We start from the raw sequence: 26,419 nt of genomic DNA on the forward strand, positions 1-26,419 counted from the left end.
GCCCAAGGGCGGCGGCGCTTCCCCCGCCAACCGCCCGGGCTGCAACCGGCTCACGCTCCCCGCCGGGCCCCTCCCAGCCCCGCGTCTCTCTAAACCTGCAGCCTCAGTGGGCGAGGGAGGGGAGGACGTCATCGACGCGCGGTCGAGCCTCCAGCCCGCCCCTCGAGCGTCTTCCCTTCCCTCCCTCGGCGTCGACGCGGCTGGGCTCGGCAGCGCTCCCACACCCTCACGCGCGCGCCCCAACCCGTCGCCTCCTCCACGCCCGGCCTGGAACATGGCGGCCCTCAAACTCCTCTCCGCCCGGTCCCCGCTCTGCGCCTCCGCCCGCCTCACCGGGGGCGTCTGGTCCAAGGTAAAGTGCCAGCGAAGAAGGCCACGCGCCGGCGGGACGCAGACGAAACCCCGCGCGGTGCCCGCGTTCTCCCCTGACTACACCCACCCGCTCCACCCCTCCACTTAGCATCCGTGGCGCCGTCTTCGTGGGCACGAGACACACGACGCTCTGCCTTGCCTCGCTGCCCCTTCGGGTGTCTGCCTCTGCGTGGTTCTGCAGCCGCTGCCCCGGGGCGGGCGCGACCAGGCGTGGGAGCACGCGGAGGGGCTGAAAGGGGGCCGGAGGGCGTCTGGCAGCGGCGCCCTTCAGGGCTCGCTCGCGTCCTCTGGGGCAGGCGTCCTCTCGGCTCGCATCTCCGCCCCGCGGGCAGCCTCCTGGGAGGGTGCCCCGGTCGAGGGAGAGGCAAGGGTGACGGCAGGCAGCAGGGGACAGGTTTGCGCCTCGCGTTGGGGATTTTGGAGCAGGTTAGCTGCGGGTCCGCGCAGGGTCGCCGCGGAGGGGGCGGATGCTCGGGGTCGCCGGGGTGGAAGGTCGTGCCCTCCCTGTCCTCCCTTATTTGGCTGCGCCGCACGGTGCGGAGGAGAAGGGGAACCCGCCGGGAGCGCTCGTCTGGGCATCTTCCCCGTCGCGCGCGCTCTTGTGGCGCAGGCATCCGGGTTGGAGGATTGCCATTTTCAAACTCTTAGCAAACATTGTGCCGCCCTTAGTGCCAGCTCTCCACCAAGTGGTATCCTGAGACACTTTTCACCGCGATTGTTGGTTGATAAGCACCGCCCCCCCCCCTCCGGCACGCCCGCTGGGCTCTCCCTACCTGTACGCCCACGCCCAGGTGCGGTCCCTGTCCGGAGCCCTAAGAGGCCAGTACAGGCCGAGAGTGCTAGGTCCTGGAGGGTGGTTTACCTTGGCTATCAGCCTAATCGCGGGAGCCTCTTCCTTTCTAGGGAAAAACGAAAAGTGGCGTTTTTATTTAGTAGCGCATTAAATAGTTTCGAGCTTGAAAGCGTATCTTGCATAAGGTGCTTCTCACAGGGAACTGTCGCGCCCCAGTTGCTCTGTCTTTCCCGCATCCAGTCTCTGAGAACAGTGAACGCAGAGGGGCCAGTAAGCCCCTTAGGTAAATGATATGGGATGATTTAGAACTGGGACCTTTTATTCATAAATGCATTTTAGGAAGCATTTTGGTAATTGCTGATAGCTTTGGGTATATAAAGCATTATTAAAAGGGCACTTGACTGACCTTCACTGACACTGCTGCCGGTGCTGAAATATGCAGACCAGGACACTGCCATACCCTTGGATCTAGGTCAAAAACATTCCCTCTTTTGGCAGTTACTTATTTACCTAAGTGTTATTTATTCACTTTCCTATGGCGTTAAACCACTTCAGAAGCCCAGCAAAACTCTTAGGAGACAGATGAGATGGTGTGTGTGTGTGTGTGTGTGTGTGTGTGTGTTAGGCAAGTCTGTCAAGCTTTAATGAACCAGGATTACCCGGAGGTTTTAGCAAACCAGTTTATGGGTCCAACTCTAGAGTTTCTGATTTAGTAGGTCCCGTGTGGGTTCCCACACTTTACATAAATGAGTTCCCAGATGCTGTTAATGCGGTTAGTCTGAGAACTACATTTCAGAGTCATTGGCATGGACTTAGATTTGAATACACCATCCGAAGTTCTCTTTCTTCCTCCATTACTGTTTGAGAAGGAGCATTTAATACTATTCTCTATTCACTTTGGAAAATTATTACTGGAAGAAGTTCCTAAAAATACCATTAACACTTAGCTGCCTTTCTTCTTTGAACCTGGTTTTTCCCCCTGATTTCTCACCAATTCCATTCTCCCCTGGTACAACTTACCGATCCAGTCCACCTGGATGACACTTAGTCCTTCAAGCTCTTTCTGACCCAAAGTGAACCAGTCATAAAGTGATTGTTTCCCCCCTTGTTTTATTCTGTTTTCATTATGGCCAATAGCATCCATATCCATCCAGGGAAATCTTGGACCCCTTCTTTCCTCTCTTCCCTCCACCTCCAGTGGATAACCAGTGTCATGTATTTACCTTTAGCTGAAATTTCCTTGGGGATGTCCTTAGCGCTCTTTCCCAGCAACTATCTGATTCTTCCTTTTAGCTCCCTGATGAGATATTAACATTTGTATTTAAATTTTTGTAATTATTTAATGACGGTTACCTTTGCTAGTTTGCAACTTTCATCAGTGCAGGGACTATGCCTGAGTGGTTTTTTGTTTGTCTCAACGCTGTATTCCAGTATTTCATATATTTTGTACAGAATGAATATTTTTGAACAAATGGATGAGTGAATGAAAGAATGATTTCCTCTGCCTCTTCCTGTTTCAGGCTTTCATATGAGTTTTGACATCTCTGTTTCAAAAGCTTTGGTGTCCCTTCCTCATTGAAGGAAGAAGTCACATCTCTAGTGAGGTCCTTAAGGCCTTCCCCAGTCTTCCTTTCCAGCCCGATCTTCACAAGCTTCTCTCCATGGGGCCTGATCCCACATGTCCCTGGGCTTGGCTCCTCTCAGTACCTTTATTTATGCTTCTCCTCTTTCTGAGTTCCCCATCCTCATTAGTATTTTAACTCTGGCAAACTCAAGCTTTCTGATACACCGGGAAGAATGCATCATGACTTCATCTCTGCTCCTGTCAAGTGCTGGGCATCACTCTATTGTTAGAATAAAAAGAACATGTATGTTCCCTCAAAAACAGTGTGCTACAACTTCAGAGAATTGGCCTAGAGTCAGTAACTCCCTGTAGGGTCTTTGTGATTTATTTATTCATGTCGTAAGTGCATAACTGGTAGTGTTTAGTGTAAGGTAAACATCCACCTTTAATTCACTCTTGACATTGGTAAGTGTTACAACACATATTACCACCTCCACTTGGCACTGATGCCATATTCTTGCCAAGTGCATGTATCCACCTGCATGTTATTGCCTTTACCTTCCAACAGGGTTGTCTTCGTCTCTCATAAACAGAAGTGGCTTCTCCCCACTTCTGTTTATCAAACTTTGATACTGAAGTGGGCAGTATCAATCTCCCTGTGTCCTGATTTTTTTAACTGCAAGGTAACAAGGTAAATAACACCTGGGTGTACAGTTCCGTATCATTAAGATAAGATTCGTTTAAAAATAAAGCAGTATGCTGTATGGATTTTCCCTGAAAGACCTTCAGAAGGAAGTATATATTTTCTTAAAGTTGTGGAGTATTGAATGACAAAAAAATAAATAAATAAATAAATTTAGGCAAAAGAAAGAACGGTAGGAGTGGTTAGACAAGAAGGAGATTTTGAATTGGGAAATCATGAGATAAAATTTAGGCTCAACAGTGCAATCAGTCCTCAAATTCTAAATGTAAGGATTTGAACTAGAGGACAAAGGGTGAAGATGGAGAGAATTTTAAAAGGAGAAATAGATTAAATAGAAAAAAAAAGGCAATGTAAGAATTTTGATTATTTCTTATCTTTCAGGACCTGAACTGTTCTTTTGCAGTATAGTCATTATTATTTTCTTCCTCCAATAGTAAAGCAGAAGCTAGGGGCGCCATAAAACGGAATTTTGCTGAAGGTGGGAGAGTGAAAAAACAAAATGAAATGTTACCCAAATGTAAAGGAAGACCTTGGTGAAAAAAATCATCCCCAGAATACATTAGATGCTGAAGCCGTATAATTTATTACTCTTCATTTTTTAAGTGACCTCTGCCGACCTGAAGGCTATTTGTTTATTTATTTATGTAGTCAATGTTGCTTGAATCTTCTCACCTCACTGTTTTAGCATTTTAGAAAGTAAAGGTCAATTAAAGCAGTTTAGAACCTCACTTTGAATTCAGTTATTTATGAAAACAGGACACCACCTCTGCTCAGTCTTAGGGGGTGTCAGCAGTGTCTACTCCTTAACTCCCAGAGGCTGGGAGAATGGGAGAGAATGTGGGCAGAGAGGAAGCCTGTTCAGAAAACAAACCTAGAGGCTTTCTCTGGGCTGCCGCCAAGGCTCCAAGCCTTGAAGATCCACAGGAAACACTCTGGTGTTTCAGACATTCTCCTTCCTCTTTGCCTCACTACCTGTGTTTGTATGGCCTGGTTGCCCAGTCATTTCTCAATACTTAGAATGGCATACTTGACCACAGACAAAATAAACATGTTAAAGTAATCTTAAAATTTTCAAAACCCTCAGCAAGGATGGCATGGATTAATTTGCTATAGCATAGGTCATGGTAAAAAAAACTCTTAGTAGAATTAGTAATGCATGCTTGTGTATATAGGTAAGGTGAGTGTGAGGGGCCGGGGAAACTAAAAGCCCAGTCAATGGCAAGTTAATTGTACTGCCCTGGTGGGGAATGGAGAGGGTTGCATGGCTTAAAGGAAGCTAACAACCCCAGGGCAACTTCTGCAGTTGAAGCACCAAGTGGTGTGGTTCTGATACACCGTTACTTAATCCTTACTGCATCCTTAAGAAACAACTGGAATCCTTTTGTAAACTTAAAGTCGGCACCCCTTACACTCAGATTTTGCAATTTTCCCAGTTTCTCGCAATTGTGGCTGAACTGGAATTTGAAACAAAGGTATTTTGACCCCAAGATTACTGGAGAGTGGCCCATTATGTCACACTATTGATTTCTTAGCAAATAGATAGCAAATGTCAGTATAACAAATAGATAACAAAGGTCAACAAATATTAACTGAATGTGTGAAAAATGAAAAAAAAAACCCACCAAAGTTGGGTGTAAATTCTTCATAATCTTGAGCCATTCTCACATTGCCTGCAAACATTTCACTTTTATTTCTTTAAGCTTTTGATTATCCGGATAAATGTGAAACACTTGAATCTTTTCTAAAATACTTCTGAAGTATTTTTTTTTAGACAGAGAGAGAGAGAGAGAGAGTGAGTCAGGGGAAGAGTAGAGGGAGAGGGGCAAGGAGACTCTTTGCTGAGTGCAGAGCCAGACGTGGGCCTGGATCTCAGGACTCTGAGATCATCACCTGAACTGAAATCAGGAGTCAGATGCTCAACCCACTGAGCCACCCAGGTGCCCTGTTCTGAGGTATTTTTTTAAGGTGTGGGGCAAGCATTTTAATAATTTCTGTTGTAATGAGGACACTAATTATCAGCTGAAACAAAGGAACAGAATTCCTGACAAGTCTGTGCTTATATACTTCTGTTTCCCTTTGTGAATCTGCAAAGTTTCCTGGATCTGTAGGAGAAATGAGTTTTCTCTTAACTTCCTCTCTGTAGGATTCATGTTTCTCAGTTTACAGATAAGTAGTTCAGTGTGATTTTAACCCCTGACTACTTAGGTGTAGAAGAGTTCTTTTATTTTCTTCCTCCTGCTAAGGCCCTGACTTTTCACCCCTTTTTATTTGGTAAGAGATACAGATTAGGATTTGTTTATTTATTGTATCTTTGACTTTTTCCGATTTTATTGAGATATAATTGGCAAAACAATAGTGTATCAGTTTAAGGTGTACAGAGCAATGACTTCTCCTTCACTCTTTAGAAAAGAGGACAGTAGAGTTCTTCATGAAAAAATAAGGCATTCACAAAGATTTATTGTCTGTAAATAATGAAATTGAAGTAGGATAAGATTGAGGGCTTTTAAAAATCATGGTGAGTAGCAGATTGTGGTAGAAAGATGCTGTGATGAAGGCTAAAATCCGGGATCTGGTCTTGCTTTAACACACTGTTGGGTACATTTCGAGAACTTGCTCAGTTGCAAAAACTTGACCTGTGAAATGAATTGGTTGGATTAGAATATCTGTATCTTTCTTTTTCTATTTTTGAGCAGATACCCTCGACTTTATTTTATGATTCATCTTTTGGCCTCTTTATTGAGACTATTGAACTTTTATTTTCCAAGATTTAAAAAATATATATATTTGCATGTGTACCTGTGTGTTTAAACAAAATCCAGTAAACCCTTGTTACTGAGGATAGGACAGAGAACTAAGCTCTCTGCAGCTCAAGCTTGTTCCTTGCTAGCTCTGCTGCCATGTATTTCCCACCGGGAAGAGACAACTGGGAATAGACAACTCTCTTCACCAGACCTGAACCAGGGTTGAATTTAAAGGGACAAAAGTCATCTAGGTCAAGCAGAGAGAGTCAATTATCATATGGTTTCACTTATTTGTGGAGCATAACAAATAGCATGGAGGACAAGGGGCATTAGAGAGGAGTAGGGAATTTGGGTAAATTGGAAGGGGAGGTGAACCATGAGAGACTATGGACTCTGAAAAACTATCTGAGGGGTTTGAAGTGGCAGGGGAGTGGGAGGTTGGGGTACCAGGTGGTGGGTATTATAGAGGGCACGGCTTGCATGGAGCACTGGGTGTGGTGAAAAAATAATGAATAATGTTTTTCTGAAAATAAATAAATTGAAAAAAAAAAGAAAAAAAAGTCATCTAGGTAACCTCTACTTTGGCAGATCTCATTTGACCTTAGTATTGTTCTCTTAAAGGAAATAGGCTTTTGTACTATTGGATACTTTTTATGAAAGAAGTTTATTGAGGAAGAAAAGAATGCTAGAAACTCCTTAATGCCTTTACCTTGACCCCACATTATGTCTGTCAAAGACCAATAAGGCAGTGTGTGTGAGCCTACATTTAGGAACTTCTTGTGGTGGCGGCATATGGGGAGTCAGGAGCCTTTCTCTTTGCTCCCTTCCTTTTTAGGTTGAATATATAATAAGAGTAAAGGAGAGGTGATAATTATTATGAATGATTACAACATAGTCAACTCTAATTATCTCCTATCCATGTTGTGGATAAAGCATAGGGAGGGAAACTGTTTAAAAACAAACTGATGATAAATGTTCACTAGATAACCTGTTATGTGCCTAAACAGGTCACTGTGGTAAGACTAGCCATGCCTTCCTTGTAGATAATAGTTGCTGTTTTTCTCAGCATCTATAAACTCCAAGCCTTATGGGCAGGGGTATTCTTATGTACTGTTCCTTACTTGTTCCCTTTGGAGGCATTCATTGACTAAAGAATGGGTCAGGGTCAAACTGTGTATTTATATGTTGGTCACACTGTACCTGATTTCCCACAAAGCAGGTCATGTCTTAATATTTACTAGATGGGAATAAACAGCAGAATAGTTGACACATAGTACATTCTCAGTGAATATTTGTTGACTGAATGCAAGGTTAGCTCACTATCAGAAACTGATGCTTGATGGCATCATTATTGTGAATCTGAGTCCCAGTGTATGAGCTATCTACTTTCAGTCTTTTGGGTGGCCACAAATGTTGGCCACAGAGTTTTCCTTTATACAATGGAAGATATTCATCATGATCACAAGGGAATTCTGGTGATAATCTATGGATAGAGGATGCCCTTCCTACTTCTTTCTTTTTTTTTTTTTTTTTAAAGATTTTATTTATGTATTTGACAGACAGAGATCACAAGTAGGCAGAGAGGCTGGCAGAGAGAGAGGAGGAAGCAGGCTTCTCGCTGAGCAGAGAGCCTGATGTGGGGCTCGATCCCAGGACCCTGAGATCATGACCTGACCTGAAGGCAGAGGCTTTAACCCACTGAGCCACCTAGGCATCCCTGTCCTTCCTACTTCTAAGATGAATTGCTTGCAGCCCCAATCTTTGTTTCAAAGAGCAGATAATAAAATTATCCTTGTATATATGAAAAGTGAATATGTTGGTATACATGCAAAATAAAGATATGTCTCCAAATGATGATTCGTTTATAATTTTTAAAAATGTTTTAGGGATGTGTTTGGTACTTTTCAACCAGCACACGTCACCACACCAAATTCTATACAGATCCAGTGGAAGCTGTAAAAGACATCCCTGATGGCGCAACAATACTGGTTGGTGGTGAGTAATAGTACTGTTTTCCTTTTTATGATGGTAACATCCTTATGTTTGTAGCAGAGCAGGAAATCACAGTGGCAAAGCTGTGGAATTAGAAATGCCAGTTATTTTATTACTTATTTTTTTAGTTTATTTTTGGTCATTTATTGCATGTTACGTAATTATTTTATTATGTAATTATTAGTATCCTCATCTTGAAAATTTAGCAGGGTTTAGCACTTGATGTTTTACTTTTTCCCTTTGTGTTTTTCCATTATTTTGAAAAGCTCAAGTTTTAAATAGTGATGTCTTGTTAGCTTTGAAAACATTCCTAGATCCGTGGGAATTCTGTTTAACATTGGCATTGATCTCATCAGCCCTTACCTAGCCACTCCTTTTATCATTCCTCATTTTAGGAGCTAGAAAGCATATAAGCATCTGTCTGTTGTCGAGGCCTCTGGGTTTTACTGCTGCACCTTGTTTAGAATGTCTTTTAGAACCACTGTCTCACACTCATTAAACTTGCTGCCTGATTGAGATATATTTTATATATATATGTATGTATGTATATATAATTTTATTTTATTTTATTTTTTAATTTATAGAGCTTGGTTGTAGGAATCTAGGCTGGTTTTTAGGGCTGCTGTTCATTCATTCATCTGACCAGTCATTGATGTCCGTTTTAAACCCAATTCTGTTTGACGAATTGCAGAATTTATAAAGAAATAAAAGTCATTGGTCTGGGCTTCCAGTTCTGCAAAATCTACTCGGGCACTTAAAACAAACATGCTTGAAAAAGTAACTGTATAAAGGTTGAATTCTAAAGGTGGACGATAATAGATGTGCAGTTCAGTGCAAGATGTGTGATGTGTAAGCTATGTTAACTGGTTGTACCTGGCTTTGTTCTTAGCATTCAAAGGTTTTACAGTTATGTCTGTTGCTATTTAACGGTGCAAAACATTTGGGTAGAGCTATGTAGCCATTTACTGAGTTGCTGAGATACATCTGTGTATTTTGCTTAATAGATCTAATTATGTGTTTTGCATTGTGTGTGTGTGTGTGTGTAAAAGAATAACATACATTTCTCTGGAGAACATAGCCCTTTTCACAAATTGTCTTTTTCACTTACAGGTTTTGGGTTATGTGGAATTCCAGAGAATCTTATAGGAGCCTTGCTGAAGACTGGAGTGAAAGGCCTGACTGCAGTCAGCAACAATGCAGGGTATGTGTGCCTTTAGAAAACAAGTGGCTTGAAAGAAATGACAGTTCTCTATATTTATGCAAAGTTCATGAATGAAATGAAAAATTTCCTCATTTTATGAGCAGTATGCTCAAGCATGAAAAGATAGTTTTTAACAAGCTCAAGAGTTGGAAGTTACATTTTTTCAAATATTTTTGGTACCATCCTTCATAATCATAAGTAAAGCAAACTTGCATAAATTTATATCTTAGTCTGATGTGCTTTTATTTTTCTAAATTCCAAATGCACTGTTAAAGTTAAAATAAAGATTTTCAAATTGAATCGTGCATTTTATAATTTAGAGATGTCCCCTTATGTTACTATAAGTCATTATATGTAGAGGAAGATTTCAGTTTTAATTTCTTTCAAGTCTTTCGGGTATGCCACATTCTAGATGATATAGAAGGAGGTCATTTACCATTAAAAATGTTGCTGGGGGACGCCTGGGTGGCTCAGTTGGTCAAGCAGCTGCCTTCGGCTCAGGTCATGATCCCAGCGTCCTGGGATCGAGTCCCACATCGGGCTCCTTGCTCGGCAGGGAGCCTGCTTCTCCCTCTGCCTCTGCCTGCCATTCTGTCTGCCTGTGCTCGCTCCCCCCCCCCCCCGATAAATAAATAAAATCTTTAAAAAAAAAAATGTTGCTGGTCTGGGTAGGAGGAGGATATGTAGCTAGTACTTAATATAGTAGGATCTCATATCAAAATGGTCAACAATAGCTGTAACAGTTTAATAATGACATGCACATTAAGATATATTTTGTTATGAAGAAAAAGTTCTATTTTTATATAAGATGATAAGTTATCAGCTCTCTTTCAATAATGAAAGACTTTAAAGATCTTTTTCTTTTTTTTTAAAGATTTTATCTATTTATTTATTTGACAGAGAGAGATCACAAGTAGGCAGAGAGGCAGGCAGAGAGAGAGGAGGAAGCAGGCTCCCTGCTGAGCAGAGAGCCCGATGTGGGACTGGATCCCAGGACCCTGAGATCATGACCTGAGCCGAAGGCAGCGGCTTAACCCACTGAGCCACCAAGGTGCCCAAGATCTTTAAAAAATTAAAAACTAAGGGTGCTTGGGTGGCTCAGTTGGTTAAGTGTCCAACTCTTTTTTTTTTTTAAAGATTTTATTTGTTTATTTGACAAAGATCACAAGTAGGCAGAGAGGCAGGCAGAAAGAGAGAGAGGGAAGCAAGCTCCCTGCTGAGCAGAGAGCCCGATGCGGGACTCCATCCCAGGACCCTGACATCATGATCAGAGCCGAAGGCAGAGGCCTAACGCACTGAGCCACCCAGGCGCCGTTCATGTCAGTTTTTACAAAAAAATCAGTAGGAAGATTCTAATCATATTGGGCTCTCAGTTTCAGGGCAAAATTTCAAAGTGTGTTGAAAATACTATTTCTTTTTTTTTTTTTTTTTATAAACATATATTTTTATCCGCAGGGGTACAGGTCTGTGAATCACCAGGTTTACACACTTCACAGCACTCACCAAAGCACACACCCTCCCCAATGTCCATAACCCCACCCCCCTTCTCCCAAGCCCCCTCCTCCCAGCAACCCTCAGTTTTTTTTTTTGTGAGATTAAGAGTCACTTACGGTTTTGATCTCAGCTTAGGTCTTGATCTCTAGTCAGGGTAGGTGCAAGTTGTGCATTGGACTCCATGCTGGGCGTGGAGCCTACTTAGAAAAAAAAAAAAAACAACTAAATTGGCAGTTTTGCCAAGTACCAGAAATGCAATTAGTCTAAATAGTGCTAGTTATTCAGGACATGAACTAATCCTACATTTGTGCTCATTCTTCCTTTGCTAAGTTTATTTACACTATACTTTGCATCTGGAAGGCTTTCCTACCTCTTCTCTGCATATCTACATCTTTCCCATTTTTCAGGATCCAAATCCAGTTACACATCCTCAAAGAAGCCTTATCCAATTATAGAACTTCTCTAGCCTTCATTGATCTTGCCCCTTTCTGAGTTCTTTTGGAGACTTCTAGCCTTTCTTCGTATACCAAATCGTATTCCTTCTCCAGTATATATTATGGACTGATCCTTTTGCTTAAAATAGTTTTCTCTTCCCTACCAGGGCTGGAGCTGGATGGGATTGTAGAGATCATCTGTTCCACTTCCCTCATTTAACAGAGGAAACTCATCTGTAAATAGAGAAGTAACTTGTTCATGATCACTTGATATTTCTTAAACATATCCCGTGCTTTTTGAGCTTACTTTGTATTTATTAAAAATACTTTTGTCTACCAGTACTTTTCTAGATAGCTCAGTGTTCACAAGGGGTGGTGTAAGTCAATGTAAATCCTTGATAAAGTACTGATAACCATCATAGAATACAAAGAAAGCTCTTTGCATACCCTCACTGACAGCTGATACTCTTCATTAGGTGGTTTTAAGGCCTAGAGGTCTACAAGAATGAAAGCTTTGTTCTGGCCATTAGATCAGATAAATGAGGAAAACTTAGCATTGCTTTGTTGGAGAAACAAAGATGATTTGGATTATGGAGTAAATGGAGAAAACTTAGAATTAGAAGTAATAACTGCTTTCTTGGGGGTACCTGGGTGGCTCAGTCAGTTAAGCATCCAGCTTCTGATTTCGGCTCAGGTCATGATCTAGGGTCCTGGGATCAAGCCCCTCATTGGCTCCAGGCTCAGGAGTCCGCTTATCCCTTTCCTCTGCCCCTTTCTCCCTATAATGAATAAAATCAAATAAATAAATAAATAAAATATTTTTTTAAAAAAGTAATAACTGCTTTCTTATTTAAGAAAAGGCTTTTTATGGAAGGGTCTACCTGAATTAGAAGACCTTCCAAAGCTCAGGGCTCTGATTGTGTTTATTTTGTTTTGTTTTTAGTTATCATGAGACCTGTTGCCATAAGGTACCACTTACCTTGGTGTGGAGTATTAACTATTAGTCTTGATGAGATAAACCTTCCCCTTTAGGATCACTCAGATGAGTTAGGACTTTGCTACAGATTGATTAGGAAAGTAGAAAAAATAGAAAATATGCTTTTCACTGATTTTTTAAAGAAGACTTTGACATACGAATTACAAGCCCATAGGAACTAAAAGTTTTACAGTATACTATATATCAACCAATTAAATTGGAGAAGGGAAGAAGAGATGTGTTTTATTAGTCATGCTCATTTCCTCATGACAAGATTATTTTAGATGACAGTTCTTGAAGGTGGGAATTGAGACAACTAAGGACAGCCCAGCTTCCCCGTGGACGCGTGTAAGTACCGTGTGGTAATACACGTGCCCTTTAAGTACCATGTAACAGTGCTGTTCCTTACATGTGCTTTATACTAGTCAGCTGCAGGAATTCTGGGAGGACCCAGGGAGCAGTTTTTCACTGTAAATAAAATTTCTGTTCTGTATCAGTGGTTTCGAGCCAGGAGATAAAGGCGGTGGCTCCTTCACTGTGCCGTCTTGACATTTGTTGAGGCAGCTGCAGGTCTGAAGGGCTCAATGGAAAGCTTAGGCCATCTTGTCTGATTATAAGCATTCCCCCAAGATTTCATTATTTTGTTTGAGAAGGGCTAACCACTTCTGGGGATGTGTACTTGAACTTCTCTGCTCAGCTTGTGGAAACGAGTGTTCATTTGTTCCAATAAACTGTGTCCTGTGTTAATGTGCTGTCCAAATACAGCACTTTCTTTTGATATTATTGATTATCATAATAAGTACCACTGTTACTGAGATTTAAGCATGCCTAAAAGGAGAGGAAATAAGAGAAATACAGTTTGGTAAATGAGTGCAAATTCATTTTTATTAGAGTTTTGTTTTGACAAGAATTACCAATTAATGAGATTTCAGAAAATGAAATGTCAGATTCAGAACATGAAAAATGTTTGCAAAACACTTGTGTCTTCCATAAAATACTGTTTTGCTTTACATGAATGTATGTATCTCTTTATTGAATTCTTGACTTTAGACTTCTTTTACCATTAAAATGTTTGAAACCTGAGTTTGTTTTACCATAAGAGAATGGTCAAATCTCTCTCTCCTTAGGTGTGCTAGGAAAATGTTGGCTACTAAAGGCAAGCAAGATAATCTCTTTGAAAGTCCATCAAAATCACCTTTAATTTCAGAGAGCTACAAGATGTCTTTTTTTTTTTTTTTTTTAAAGATTTTGTTTATTTGACAGACAGAGATCACAAGTAGACAGAGAGGCAGGCAGAGAGAGAGAGGGAAGCAGGGCCCCCGCTGAGCAGAGAGCCCCATGTGGGACTCGATCCCAGGACCCCGGGATCATGACCTGAGCCGAAGGCAGCGGCTTAACCCACTGAGCCACCCAGGCGCCCCAGAGAGCTACAAGATGTCTTAATGTGCATGTTTCTCTACCAGAAATACACGTTTCTCATTTGTAAAAGATGACCTGTGTCTGTCATCTCTCTTTATATTGTAAGGGGTTTGCCTTTTTCATTTTTGTATTCTCAGTGTCTGATACACAGTAAAGAAGGGATACATGTTTGTTGAATTTGTGAGCTGGAATGTTATGTGGCAAGCAAGACACTCTTATTATAAGCTACCTAACAGCATTTTTTGAGACATGAACACTAACTTTGCACCTGGTCGGGGAAGCCTGGGCTGAGCACCTTAAGCACTGCTAGGTTGCCAGGCCAGGTGCTAATCCAAAAAGAAAGCAAAGGCCAAGTATACATAGTTTCCAGAGCCAAGATCAACAAATACAGAGAGGTCATCTCCAAACAGAGCTAAGTTCAAATGTGTAATGGGTTGAAAAGTCAAACAGAGATCCATGAAAGAGTGTGTAATGGGAAAAATCTCCAAAATCAGGGAGCTGAACAAGTACGTTATGGTCGGTTTATCATATAGACCTGTATACTTGGAGGGAGGTTTAGGTATTGAAGACTACAGAAAGCAAAAGGACTATATTCACTTTCATGGATTATTTTATTGTTACAACTTTATTTAGACAGGGCTCCAGAGGATTTATCAATGGTACTTTCATATTGGGTAGCTGAAGAGAGTTTACTAAAGGGACTGTCTTTAAAAGAAGGGTCAGGGTTGAGGGAAAACAGTATTAGTATTGAAGTACCCTGGAGTTAATAACAGAGGAGTGCTGTTACCACCAGCCTCAGGCCTGAAGAATGAAGGGAGGGAGCTGCCAGGACCTCTAAGAAAGCTTTATGGTGAGGGCTGTCCAGTGTGCTGTAGCTTGGGAGGGAGTCAGGGTAATATGAATCTTGACATCCTTATTGCACCTGGTCAGAAGCCAGAGGGCAAGGGAGTCAGTCTACACAGTCTGCCATCCCAGCACAGAGCAAGCTGGAGACAGACAAATGGGTCTGGAGGGGCAAATAGAAAACGTCCAGCATAAGAACTTCGCGATTTTCATTTTGAGCCAGTGAGGAGATGGGAAGTGAAATAAAGCAAAAAATTCATTCAGTGAATGTTCCATAAATGTTTATGTAGTGACTTCTGTGTGTCGTGTAAGTTTGCGGATGCTTGGGAGCACAAGAGCAAAACAAAAGAGACCAAGTTCCCTGCCTTCGTGGACCTTCTGTGCCAGTGTAAGGAGAGGCAGGCAATAAATAGTAAACATAACAACTGAATTTTCCAGTTTGTTAGGTTATAGTCTATGGACAAAAAAGAAAAGGAGCAAGAGAGGGGAACTGGGAATGTGAAAATGGACAGGCAGTTTTCAGTATAAAATTGGGCACTCAGGGAGGGGCTCATTGAGGTGATGGTTGACCAGAGACTTGAAAGAAATGAGGGGTAAGCCTTTTGCATTACCTGGGGGAAGAGTTTCGGAGACAGGTAAAGGTCAGCGCAAAGGCCCTGGCAGTATGCCTGGTGTGTTTGCGGAACAGTGAGGGCGTCAGCCCAAGAAAAGTGAGCAAAAGGGAGGTGGGAGGAATGAGGTCTGAGATGTCAAGGGCATCTCATCTTATGGGGCCGTGCAGGCCACTCTAGAGACCTCGGCTTTTACATGAACGGATGAATGCCAGGGTGGCATTATGGGCAGAGTGGTGACGTGATCTGACATTTTGTTTTATTCTTACGGTTTTGGCCGCCATTTTGTGAGTGGATTGCAGGGGGCAAGAATAGAAGCAGGGCAGGTTGCCATCTTTAGGCAGGAGATGGTGCAGGCCACACAGGAGAAAGTGAGACATGCTCAGATTCCAGACAGATTCTGAAGGTAGAGTCAGGATTTTCCCATATAGGTGATGTAGACTTAGAAGTGACAGATCCATGGCCATTACTTCTGTACTGAAGATCTGCAGGGATGGGGCAGGCAGGCTGCAGGTGTAGCTGAATTTAGGAGAATGGAATTGTTAACCTGAAGAACTGAAGGCCCAGCTAGGTATCAATTAGGAGTAGGTAAAAAACGGACAAAAATCAGGTCATTGTGTGTGAGCGTGAACTCATTTTCCAGGAGAGACAGAGAATCTGTGGTGATGTGGGGCCCTCTAGTGGCCAAGCATATTATTAATCTCCAGGGAATTCTCTCCCTATCTCAAAAGCACACTCTTGAAAATAGTTGTGTGGGTTGTAGTTTTCTTTTGAAACAAGTAAGAATAAATCATGCAGCTATTCCTTTTATACTCACAGTGAGAGGAAAATGTTATCACACTCAGTACTGGAAAGCTAGAACTATAAACTAGTTTAGCAAATGGTTGATAGTTACCTGGACTACTTTGAGGTTGTCAGTGTGCCTAGTCCTCCTGGTCTAGGTTAGAGGCTTGGAAGTGATACATCCTGGGAAGCAGGAGTCAGTTGAGCTGGGATGGGCACTTACGGGCATGAGGAGTGTGAGGACGGAGAGCAAAGTGAAGGTGGGAGACAAGGAGGTTGTTAGGAGAAATGTCAGTGGTTTGTCAGAAAAGGTACCCTACTTATCTCTCCTTAGGTCAAACAGTAGGGACCGTAGACTAATTTCTCACCAGTCCATTCTCCCACGCTGTTCCATTGCCAAAGCCAGAATTCTGGACTGGGTCTGTGTCTATGTCAGGATGGGCAACAAACCTGTGATTCATTCCCCCCAAATATCCCTTGATTTGTCCCTCTTTTCTCCCCTCCTGTTGGGGCTGCCTTAGTTCAGACCGTTGTCTGTTTATTTGGATTATATCAAGCCTCTTAACTATTCTTCTGGCCTTTTATCACTGAACCTCTCCAATTGTATACCCCGTTATTTTCTACTTAAAATTATTCACAGGGTCTCCCATTTCCATCAGGATGAAATCCTGATTTCATGGTATGTGACACCTGTGACAGGTGACAAGCTGGCCTGCCTTCTACCTCTCTTGCTCCCTTTTGCTTTCATCCATACTGCAGTCACACTCAACACGGAGCTTGTCCCACCACTGTGCACCTTTGCAAAGCTGCCCACCTGCCTTTTTGGATCATTGCTTCCACACCTCTACTCTGCTCTCAAAGTCTTTTTTCTTCAAGTCTTTTCAAGTGTCATTTTCCATAAGCCTTTCCTGGACCTCTTCGTCCTCTGTCGTGTGACTTCAGTGTTCCCATAGCCCTCGATGCACACCTCTTAGCACATCTCTCCCTCTGTTGTAATTATAGTTACATGTTTATCCCTTGATATCTCAGAGCCCCCCATGGCCCAAGCCCTGGCGGGAGGGTGCGGGGGGGGGCGGTAAGAACTTAGTAAAGGACTGTGGGATAAGTGAACCATGTAGGGGACCAAGGTTCCAGAGAGGACAGGCCCTCAGAGCACGCTGGGAATTAGGAGGGAGAGATCATAAAAGAAGGCTTCTATTTCTGGGAGGTGTTCTGGGAGGCTTTATCAGTGTATTTCTGTCTTTTAAAAAAACCTTATCATAGTATTATATAAGTAACACAGGAAAGTAATAATATCACAGGTGTGAAGTTTGAAGGATCTTTACAGGCTGCAGACCCATGTAACCAGCCCCCAGATTCTTTCAGTGGAGCATGACCAGTACCCCAGGAAGCCCCCCTCACGCTCTTTTGAGTCATTGTTCTTTTTTCCTACCACTGAACTTGAGCATTATCCTCACTTCTGATCGTATCCATTCTTGTGTGACTTTGAACTTCAAATAGAAGGAATAGTTCAGTAAGTACTCTCCTGTGGTTCTTTTACTCGCATTTTCCCTGTGAGAGCCCTCCATTGTTGCAGGGGTTGTAGCTGATTCCTTCTCACTGCTCAGTTTGTCTGCTGTGCTGTGGAGTAGTACTGGGGAGGCTCCATGTTTGACCAGGATAGTGGGACCAAGTATCCTTGTCTCCTGGGGAACATACTTATGCATTCCTGTTGGATGTAGACCAAGGAGAAGAATTACTGACAAGGTGTGTCCATATGTTCAGCATCTGTAGATACTGCTGTTAATGTTTCGGAAGTGGTTGGATCAGTGACATTCTTTTCTTTATATGTGAGAGCTCTGGGTGTTCCACATTCTTGCCAGCATTTGGTATTTACTTTTTTTTTTTTTTTAAAGATTTTATTTATCTGTGTGTGTGTGAGAGAGAGAGCACACAAGCAGGGGGAGCAACAGGCAGAGGGAAAAGCAGACCTGCACTCAGCAGGGAGCCCAACATGAGCCGAAATCAAGAGTCAGATGGTTAACCAACTGAGCTGCCTACGTGCCCCTGTTCTTCTCCCTTTTAAATATGAGAATGTATGTTCATTTTTTTAGGACAGAATGGATTTCTCTGTTTGGAGCCAGTGCAGGTTAAGAAAATGGCATTGCCTTTGCATTTACTTATGCCTTCAGAGCATAGAGCAGGATCCAGTCTGCCTTTCTTCTACCCTGTTACCACTTGGGGGCAGTGGAAAGAGTGAATGGTGTAGGGCAGACTTGTAGGACTAACGTGGGTTTGAATACCAGCTATGTCACTTACTACCCAAGATAACTGTTGGCAGAAATCACTGAAAGGTCTTGAGTTTTAATTTCCTCAGCTGTAAAATAAGAAAAGAATAGCCACCTTGCAAGGCTCTTTGGGTGGTAGGAGACTACAAGAGAACATGGGCTCCCTGCCCAGCAGAGAGAATTCCTTTGCATGAATAATACTCCATGTTTTCGGAAGTCAGGGATATTAGTGTTCTATCTGATGTTCCTTTGATTGCAAGTTGCTTGCATTTTTCCTCTAGGGTTGACAACTTTGGGCTAGGCCTTTTGCTTCGATCCAAGCAGATAAAACGCATGGTCTCTTCATACGTGGGAGAAAATGCAGAATTTGAAAGACAGTACTTAAGTGGTGAATTAGAAGTAGAGCTGACACCTCAGGTAAGAAAATTTCTGTGCTCCTCTTTTATAATAGTAACTTAGTTTAAAACATCCCTGTTTCCCTCCAGGAATTTTCTTTTGCAAAAGAGGTAATGCAGAGAGGATGTGATTTTGCCAGGCCAAGGAAATTTGTTTGTAGGTCACACCTGTGGATTGCTAGAAGCCCAGTAACCTCTGTTGCTGTGCACTGAACAAGGGAGGTATTTCTAGCGAACTATATCTAGGCTACAGGGTAGATTTTTAACTTTGGCACTGCGGTGTGCATTGTTCTTGATGAAATGCTTGGGGATTGTCCCAAGAGTCCGTTCCTGTGAATCATACAATTAGAAATGTGTGAGGAATATGTTCTTGCTGAGACATCAGGAAAGTGAAGTCCTCAGAGGGTGAAACTGGCCATGTCATGGAATATGCTGGAATCAGAGCCCAGGTCTCCAGGGAATTGATGTTCCTTACCAAGCAAGCAATTACTACAGTTAAATCCAGCAAGTTTCCATTCATTTCAGAAACTGTGTCTTAACTGGCTAAAGAGTTTGTCATAGAGGAAACTTTTTTTCTTTTTTCTTTTTTTTTTAAGATTTTTATTTATTTATTTGATAGAGAGAGATCACAAGTAGGCAGAGAGGCAGGCAGAGAGAGAGGAGGAAGCAGGCTCCTAGCTGAGCAGAGAGCCTGATGTGGGGCTCGATCCCAGGACCCTGAGATCATGACCTGAGCCGAAGGCAGAGGCTCAACCCACTGAGCCACCCAGGTGCCCCTAGAGGAAATTTTTCTAGCCATTTGAGTAAAATTAGCCATTTGGGTAGAACATAGAGGAAATTTTTTAAAAACCATTTGGGTCTACCGGTTATCTGCATTGGTCTTCTTAATTTGACATCATCTGCCTTCATCTCTGAAATTGAACCCACCACTCTGCTTTATTTTTGTCAACAGAGTTATTGTTACTACTGACTTCACTAAATCGGTGATAATGTGAGATAGCAACATTTAAAAAATCAATGATGGGCTCCAGTATATGTTTGTCCAGAAAGAGCACACAGCAGAGAACTTTTCTACCCGAGGCTTCACAGCATTATTCACATCACAGCCGATCATCCTGCAGCGCTGGCTGTTGTGTTTGTTTTAAGCCTTGCACTGTGCCTGGTCTTTATCCGGTTTTTATTGAAAGTTTCTTGAAAATAATGAAAGGTATCCTGTCTTAGTCTGCTTGCAAGGCTTTTAAAAAATACCACAAAATTAGGGCTTGGACAAGAGGAAATGATTTCTTAATGTTCTGGCAACTGGGAAGTACAAGGTCAAGTATAAGCTGATGTGATTCTTGGTAGAGAGGAGGCAGGGAAGGGAGAGAGCAAGAGCAAGTAAGGACTCTGGGGTCTCTTACTGTAAGGACACTAATCTACTGGATCAGGGCCCTACCTTAGGACCTCATTTAGCTTCAGTGACTTCCATAAAAGCTCTGACTCCAAATACAGTCATGTTGGGGGTAAGGGCTTCACCACGTGAATGTGATGGGGACACAGTTCAGTCCATTGCATTTATTTTTCCTCTTCACATTATAGATTGAAATACCTTTCCCTTGGGTTGTGGAGACCTTGAAAATAACCTGTCAATTACTTCTGTTCTTTTGTCAGAGGGCGTATACATGGGAATTCCTTAGTATTTCTTTTATGTTCCTTCTTCTTTTTTTTTTTTTTAAGATTTTATTTATTTATTTGACAGACAGAGATCACAAGTAGGAAGAGAGGCAGGCAGAGAGAGGAAGGGAAGCAGGCTCCCCGCTGAGCAGGGAGCCCGATGTGGGGCTCGATCCCAGGACCCTGAGATCAGGACCTGACCTGAAGGCAGAGGCTTAACCCACTGAGCCACCCAGGCGCCCCTATGTTCCTTCTTTAAACTGAAAGAGATCAGTGTCTTTCTCCCCAGCTTAGTGGCAGATAAATAAACATTGGCTCTTGCAACGTGTTTTGTAGCCTGTAAGCCAGAGAAGTGTTGATGAAGTGGTAGAGATTAGGACTCCTTTGGGGTTTGGATGTAGGGGGTTGTACCTGCAGAGAACCTTTCTGTAGAAATTGTCCACTTTTAGGTCCTTGCCCATGTAGATAGAGAGCAGGAATAAAGTATTCAAGGAGGGTAGACATAAAAAATATTTTATAGTTGGGAGTCAAGTTGTTATGGTTGATTTGCTGATTTAATCTGTGACTGTTATTAACTTAAAATACAATACAAAACGGAGTTATCTCTATTAGGTAGAATAGAGAAACTGTTAACTGGAAGACTGCCAGTTATGCCTCAGGTCCTGCTACCCCAGATTATCCACCTACTTCAGACGCTCCGTATCTGACGTCCCAACTTTCAGTCCCTTCTTTGAGTTTAGTGCTTTAAAGGACCCAGTTAAAGTAGAAAATTTTTTCAGGTTGAGATAATTTCAACATAATATTATTAAGACCTAAACCAGTTCTTACTACTGATTGACCAGTTATGTAGTATGAATATGACATAGCTAGACTGTAACAGTGGGTTTCAGGGTTAGGGTGGGTGATTGGAGATATTTAGGGCCGGAGTTATTCCGCTGTGGGAGAACTGGGTTGGAAAGTAGTTGGGGGTAAGGGGGAGCTAGGGAAATCAGGTCTGAACCGCTGGTACCTAGGAAGGGAATAAAGATGATCAAAAGAAGATCCAAGAAACTTTGCATACAGTTGTTTCTACTCTGAGATAAAATTTGAAGTATTCTTAGCTTTTAAAAACCAAATTACCTGTATGTTGTACTCTTTGCCTAACTTTTGATTTTTCCTTAGATAATGTAGTTGATAAAATGCTTGTAAGAATATTTTATTTTATTTTTTTAAAGATTTTATTTATTTTATTTGACAGAGATCACAAGCAGGCAGAGGTAGGCAGAGAGAGGGGAAGGGAAGCAGGCTCCTCGCTGAGCAGAGAGCCTGATGCGGGGCTCGATCCCAGGACCCTGGGATCACAACCTGAGCTGAAGGCAGAGGCCTTAACCCACTGAGCCACCCAGGCGCCCCTTATAAGAATATTTTAGAATGACTCTTAAGTAAATGAATATATTATTATTATCTTAATAATGGCATTGTTATGCATCATAAGCTTCAGGCTATACCTGCATAGGGCACACAGTAAAACACAAAATTTACATACGTGTTTTTAAATATATATAGAGATATATATCAGATTTGAAAATTGACTTTAAAATTTTACAAATAAACTGATAGAGAATATGATGTCAAGAGAGCAGTGGGAGACCAAAAAGCTGAGAGCACAATGATGCAAAGAAGCAGTTGCATTTGAATGTGGAGTAAGAATTGAGAGATTGTTGTCTGGAGGGACAATACTTGTTTCCAGTTAATCCAGCATACAGTGGTAGCGAAATACACCGATAATACAGTGCTAGGTACTGTTTAGAAAGATAAACCTCTAGAGAGAGGAACCGTGTCTGTAAGTGTTTCTGTATCCACACACAGAAGTGGGCTTGATGAACCTCTTATGGTGTGTTGGTTGCTCACTTGTAGGGCACGCTTGCAGAGCGGATTCGTGCAGGTGGGGCTGGAGTTCCCGCGTTTTACACCAGCACCGGGTATGGGACCCTGGTGCAACAAGGAGGGGCACCGATCAAATACAACAAGGATGGCAGCATTGCCATTGCCAGTAAGCCGAGAGAGGTAAGACGTGGCCCTTCACCCAGGTGACACTGGAATACCCCCTTTTTTAGCTTAGGATTCCAGGTGGACTCAGTGGGTAGATAAGATAAAATCTGTGTGTGAGAAGAGACACTTTCTCCATTTATGTGCGTTTGGCACGTAAAATTTCTAGCTAAAGCTGAGCATCTGCCAATAATTAAAAATCACATAGAGAAACCAGAATAAGTAAATGAGAAGAAAAGAAACTATATATGTGTGAGTCAAGATTAGTTTTATGGTGAGTTTTAACAAATGTAGGAGCATTTATAACTTCTGATCATGTTCATGTGGAAAAGAGAGTGGGTGTATGATATATATTGTATTAAACTTTTCATTCTCAAGCCCCTTCTAGATGTGGGTGAAGAAGAAAAAAAAAAAAAAGCCAAGGACATCACAGGTTTGTTTGTCTACAGTTCTGAAAAGCAGGGGACAGTTGTAATTACATAGTAAAATAGAGCATTCATCCTGTCTCCTTTATCCTTCATTTTGTATACTGGACATACTTGAGCTGACTGAATAATTTAGTTTTATTTAAAGTGCTGGATAGAATGGAGTGCCTTTATACTGAGTAACTTCACTCACATATTAGAGAAGAATATGTCTCGATAAACAGGTATTTGAGATACTTAGATTTGAGCCAGTTGTAATAATTACACATGCCAATATTCCATTACTGTATTTTTAGTCCTTCTCCCTTCCCCCGGCCATGTGGTTCAAGAGCATTAGTTCAGGCTGCAGAAATGCTGAGCTTAGCTCTAAGGAAATGACAGCTTAGTAAATCAAGGGATCTCATACCACTTGCTTTTTGTGGTTTATATATATATATATATATATATATATATATATATATATATATATATTTTTTTTTTTTTGTGCTTATAGTGATGTTAGTTCTGAACCTCCATGTTTTGAGAAAAGATAAAAGGTCATTGAACATGCATGCCCCTTGCTGTTCAGTGTTTGTCTCTAGCAGCGTCCTCCATCTGGAGCTTTGCCTTTCTGTTTAGAATGACCTATATTGACTCAAAGCTTTGATTAACATTTTTTTATATTCTATTTTCTTTCTTTCTTTACTGCCTAATTAGGTTTAAAAAGTTTTCAACAAAGTAAGACAGGAGCCTAATTTTTAAGATGGATCTTAGTAATTAGATAATGATGCCCAAAACAAGTAGGTTAATACTTCAAGAGTTTGCTAGAAGTTAGAGCATTAACTTGCCCTGGGAAAACCTAGGATAGACTGGAGTCTATCCGGAAGGCCTGGGTTCATTTTTGCCTGGAGTCAGGTGCACAAATCTAGTAGTTCTTTACTTTTGTTTGAATTACCTAGGAATGTGACAAAACAATTTCTTGAAATGATTTTTGTTGGCTCTTTACGTTCCCTACTTATGGTAGGAAGAGGAGTTGAGTAAATTTCTTAATTCAGGGGTATTTGCCAGGCACTGGCCCAAGCATGGTAGAAAAGAGGATGATCTAGACCAGGTCCCCGACTAATGGAGGAACTGACGAGGACTGAATTAATAGACACATAATGTCAATAATGAAAGTGCTGTGAAGAAAAATCGAGTAGGGTGTAAGGGCAGGGAGAATGGTCACTGACCAGGGAAGATGTTCCAGATTGGGTCACGGGAAACTTCTCTGAGGAAGTGACAGTTGGTAGACATCACAATAAACAGGAGAATGAGTGGGCAAAGATTATTGGGTTGTGCTCTGGTCAGAAGGAAGAGGAAGGACATGGTCCTTAGGGAGGCTAGCCCTGTTTGAGGAACAGCAGGGCAGTGAGACTGGAACAGAGTAAATGAGGCAGAGAACAGTACAATGGGAGGCTGAAGGGAGGTGTGAACCAGATCACATGAGTTTGGGTTTTACTGAGTGGTGAGAGGACAGCAGAGAGTTCAGAGGTTGGAGGGTGATGTGATCTGAGTTACATTTTGGAAGGATCACTGTGGCTGCCTGGTAGAGAGTTTTTTGGTATTCGAAGAACAGAAGCAGTGAGCAAGTGAGGTGGTTAACAGCAGAGCTTGTGAGGTGGTTGGAATCAGGACATGGACATGTGTTGATAGGAGTTACCAGTGGATTGCCTGCGGCATGTGAGGAACGACCAGAATCAAGCATACTGCTTACTGAGATGGGCCAAGTAGGGGGGTAATCAAAGAGCCTTGTCAGGGACTGTGTGCATTTGAGATATCCTTTAGGCTCCAGCAGAAGTTGCTCAGTCGTTTCCAGCTTGGGGAGGGTTTAGACCTGGGATAGGAGTCTTGGGAATCTTCAGCATGTAGTATTGAAATCTGTGGGGCTAGCTGAGTGCCTAGGGCTGGAGTACAGGTAGTAAATACCTCTTTTGTATTTAAAGGGTGGGGAGAGGAAAAGGAGCAGTGAAGAATGGGCAAGTGTCTAGTAAAGTGTAGAGAAAACCAAGGGGAGTTTGATAACTTGAAAGACAAGGGCAGTTTTACAAAGGAGAGGGAGTGATCAGTTAACAGGACAGGGCTTTGAGCATTGGGTTTAGAAACTTGGAGGTCATTTGTGACCTTAAAGAATGATTCTTCTGGAAGAGAGGATTTTTCTGGAAAGGTGGAAATTTGATTGGAGTGGACTCAAGAAAGGGATGAAAAAAGAGAAAGTGGTAACTGGGAAACACACAGCTCTTAACAGTGAGTGTAATAGCTAGTATGGCAAAACCAATCTCTTCCCTGTTTTAAAATTTTAGAATGGCTAGCATCAGCAGCTGCTGGTTTGTAGACCCATCAGGAAATTATATAATTGGAATAGGGGGAAAAAAAGTCAATTTTTTCACATTGCCTTGGACTAGCATATATTTAGATCTGTATGTAATTTTCTAGATCTGTATGCAGCCTAACTCCTCTGTCATCCTTGGTGTTTTCGGTAATGACTTTGAAATGCATGAAATTCTGAAAAGCTGTGTATTGATGTGCAGTTTATGAATATCTTTCATCTGATTTGTCTAAGTTTCACTTCAGTGAGATCTTCCTTTTTCAGGAATCTCCTGGATTCATTAATAGTCTCTAGCAGGAACGTGGGATAAGGTCTTTAAAGGAAGCTGTTCTTTAAGAAAGGATTTCTGCTTTAAACCATGGTTAAAGTAAGATAAATAGTGCCAACTTTGTCCCGCAGCTTTGTGTAGTATGCGTGCGCTTTGTCCACTAGAGGGTGGTGTGGGAACTAGAATGGAGTTCTGCCTTCCTGTGTGGGATGGAGAACGGCGCACAGACTCTCTTCTTTGTTTCAATTCCCCAGAGCTAAATGCCCAGGCAGAAAAAAGGAACAAAATGCCACGACCTAGTTTTACTTTATGCTTCTTCTCCCCTCTCCCCACTCCATCTGTATTAGAATTGAAAGACAATACACGTAGAAAATCAATACCATTCCATTAGACCAGTGATGACAGAGAGAAGGTATAACAGAAGAACACAGAATACTCATAGTGACATCAAAAACCATGAAATACCAATGAATAAGCCTAAAAAACATATACAAAGCTTTTTTTGGGGGGAAATTAAAAGCAATTCAAAGAGGTAAAAGAAGACTTTAGAAAATGTAGGCATATATTATGCTCCCAGGTGGAAAGCTATGGCATGTCAGTTCTCCAGTTTCGTCTGCAAATTCCAGGAATTCCAATTAAAATTTCAACGGACAGTTATAAGTAGGAGACATGAATGGATTTTTATAACTTTTATGTACAAAATACATTGCCCATTTTACTCAGCTTATATAGTTTTGTCCCTTCCGCCCCAGGGGGAGGGAAAGATGGGCTATTTTCTATATTATATATACTTAATATATATATAATATATGAATGATAACAAATAATAAAAATACGTAAATGATGTATAATATATAAATATATAAAATATATAACAAATAATAAAAATATATAAATAATAACAAATAATAAAAAGAGTGCTGACATATAGCCCATGCCTTAAACATACAGAACTTTCACTTCCTCAAGTTTACCAAGCTCACTTGCTGCTGAGTCTTCACACACGCTGTTCCCTCTGTTCCCCCTCCACCACTTTGACTAAATCCTAGTTGCCTCCCACTACTCACCCTCGAGATCTCTTTATATTGTTCTCTCTTGGAGAAACCTTCCCTG

General features: G+C 41.9%; 1 protein-coding gene and 1 long non-coding RNA gene across 3 annotated transcripts in view; one reads left to right on the forward strand and one right to left on the reverse strand.

Annotated features, from left to right (window-relative positions):
* The first annotated feature begins 210 nt into the window (after positions 1 to 210).
* The window catches only part of OXCT1 (3-oxoacid CoA-transferase 1), a 120,824-nt gene continuing 94,615 nt past the window's right edge, over positions 211 to 26,419 (forward strand). Inside the window, exons 1-5 of the mRNA XM_044232420.1 lie at positions 211 to 352; positions 8,060 to 8,168; positions 9,276 to 9,366; positions 18,475 to 18,610; positions 22,138 to 22,287. Coding sequence (XP_044088355.1) covers positions 275 to 352; positions 8,060 to 8,168; positions 9,276 to 9,366; positions 18,475 to 18,610; positions 22,138 to 22,287 — 564 coding nt within the window. The 5' untranslated portion in view covers positions 211 to 274. The remainder of the gene's footprint in view (positions 353 to 8,059; positions 8,169 to 9,275; positions 9,367 to 18,474; positions 18,611 to 22,137; positions 22,288 to 26,419) is intronic.
* On the reverse strand, positions 5,789 to 11,498 carry LOC122894686. 2 transcript variants are annotated; one of them, XR_006381798.1, is made up of 3 exons: positions 11,459 to 11,498; positions 10,977 to 11,060; positions 5,789 to 6,065 (listed from the first exon to the last, which is right to left on the reverse strand). It is a non-coding gene; the product is annotated as an uncharacterized LOC122894686 (long non-coding RNA). The 2 variants fall into 2 exon arrangements; XR_006381797.1 differs by having other exon boundaries at positions 10,977 to 11,057; positions 11,231 to 11,485.

The sequence above is a fragment of the Neovison vison genome, chromosome 1, assembly GCF_020171115.1.
Source record: "Neovison vison isolate M4711 chromosome 1, ASM_NN_V1, whole genome shotgun sequence".
Lineage (NCBI taxonomy): Eukaryota > Metazoa > Chordata > Mammalia > Carnivora > Mustelidae > Neogale > Neogale vison.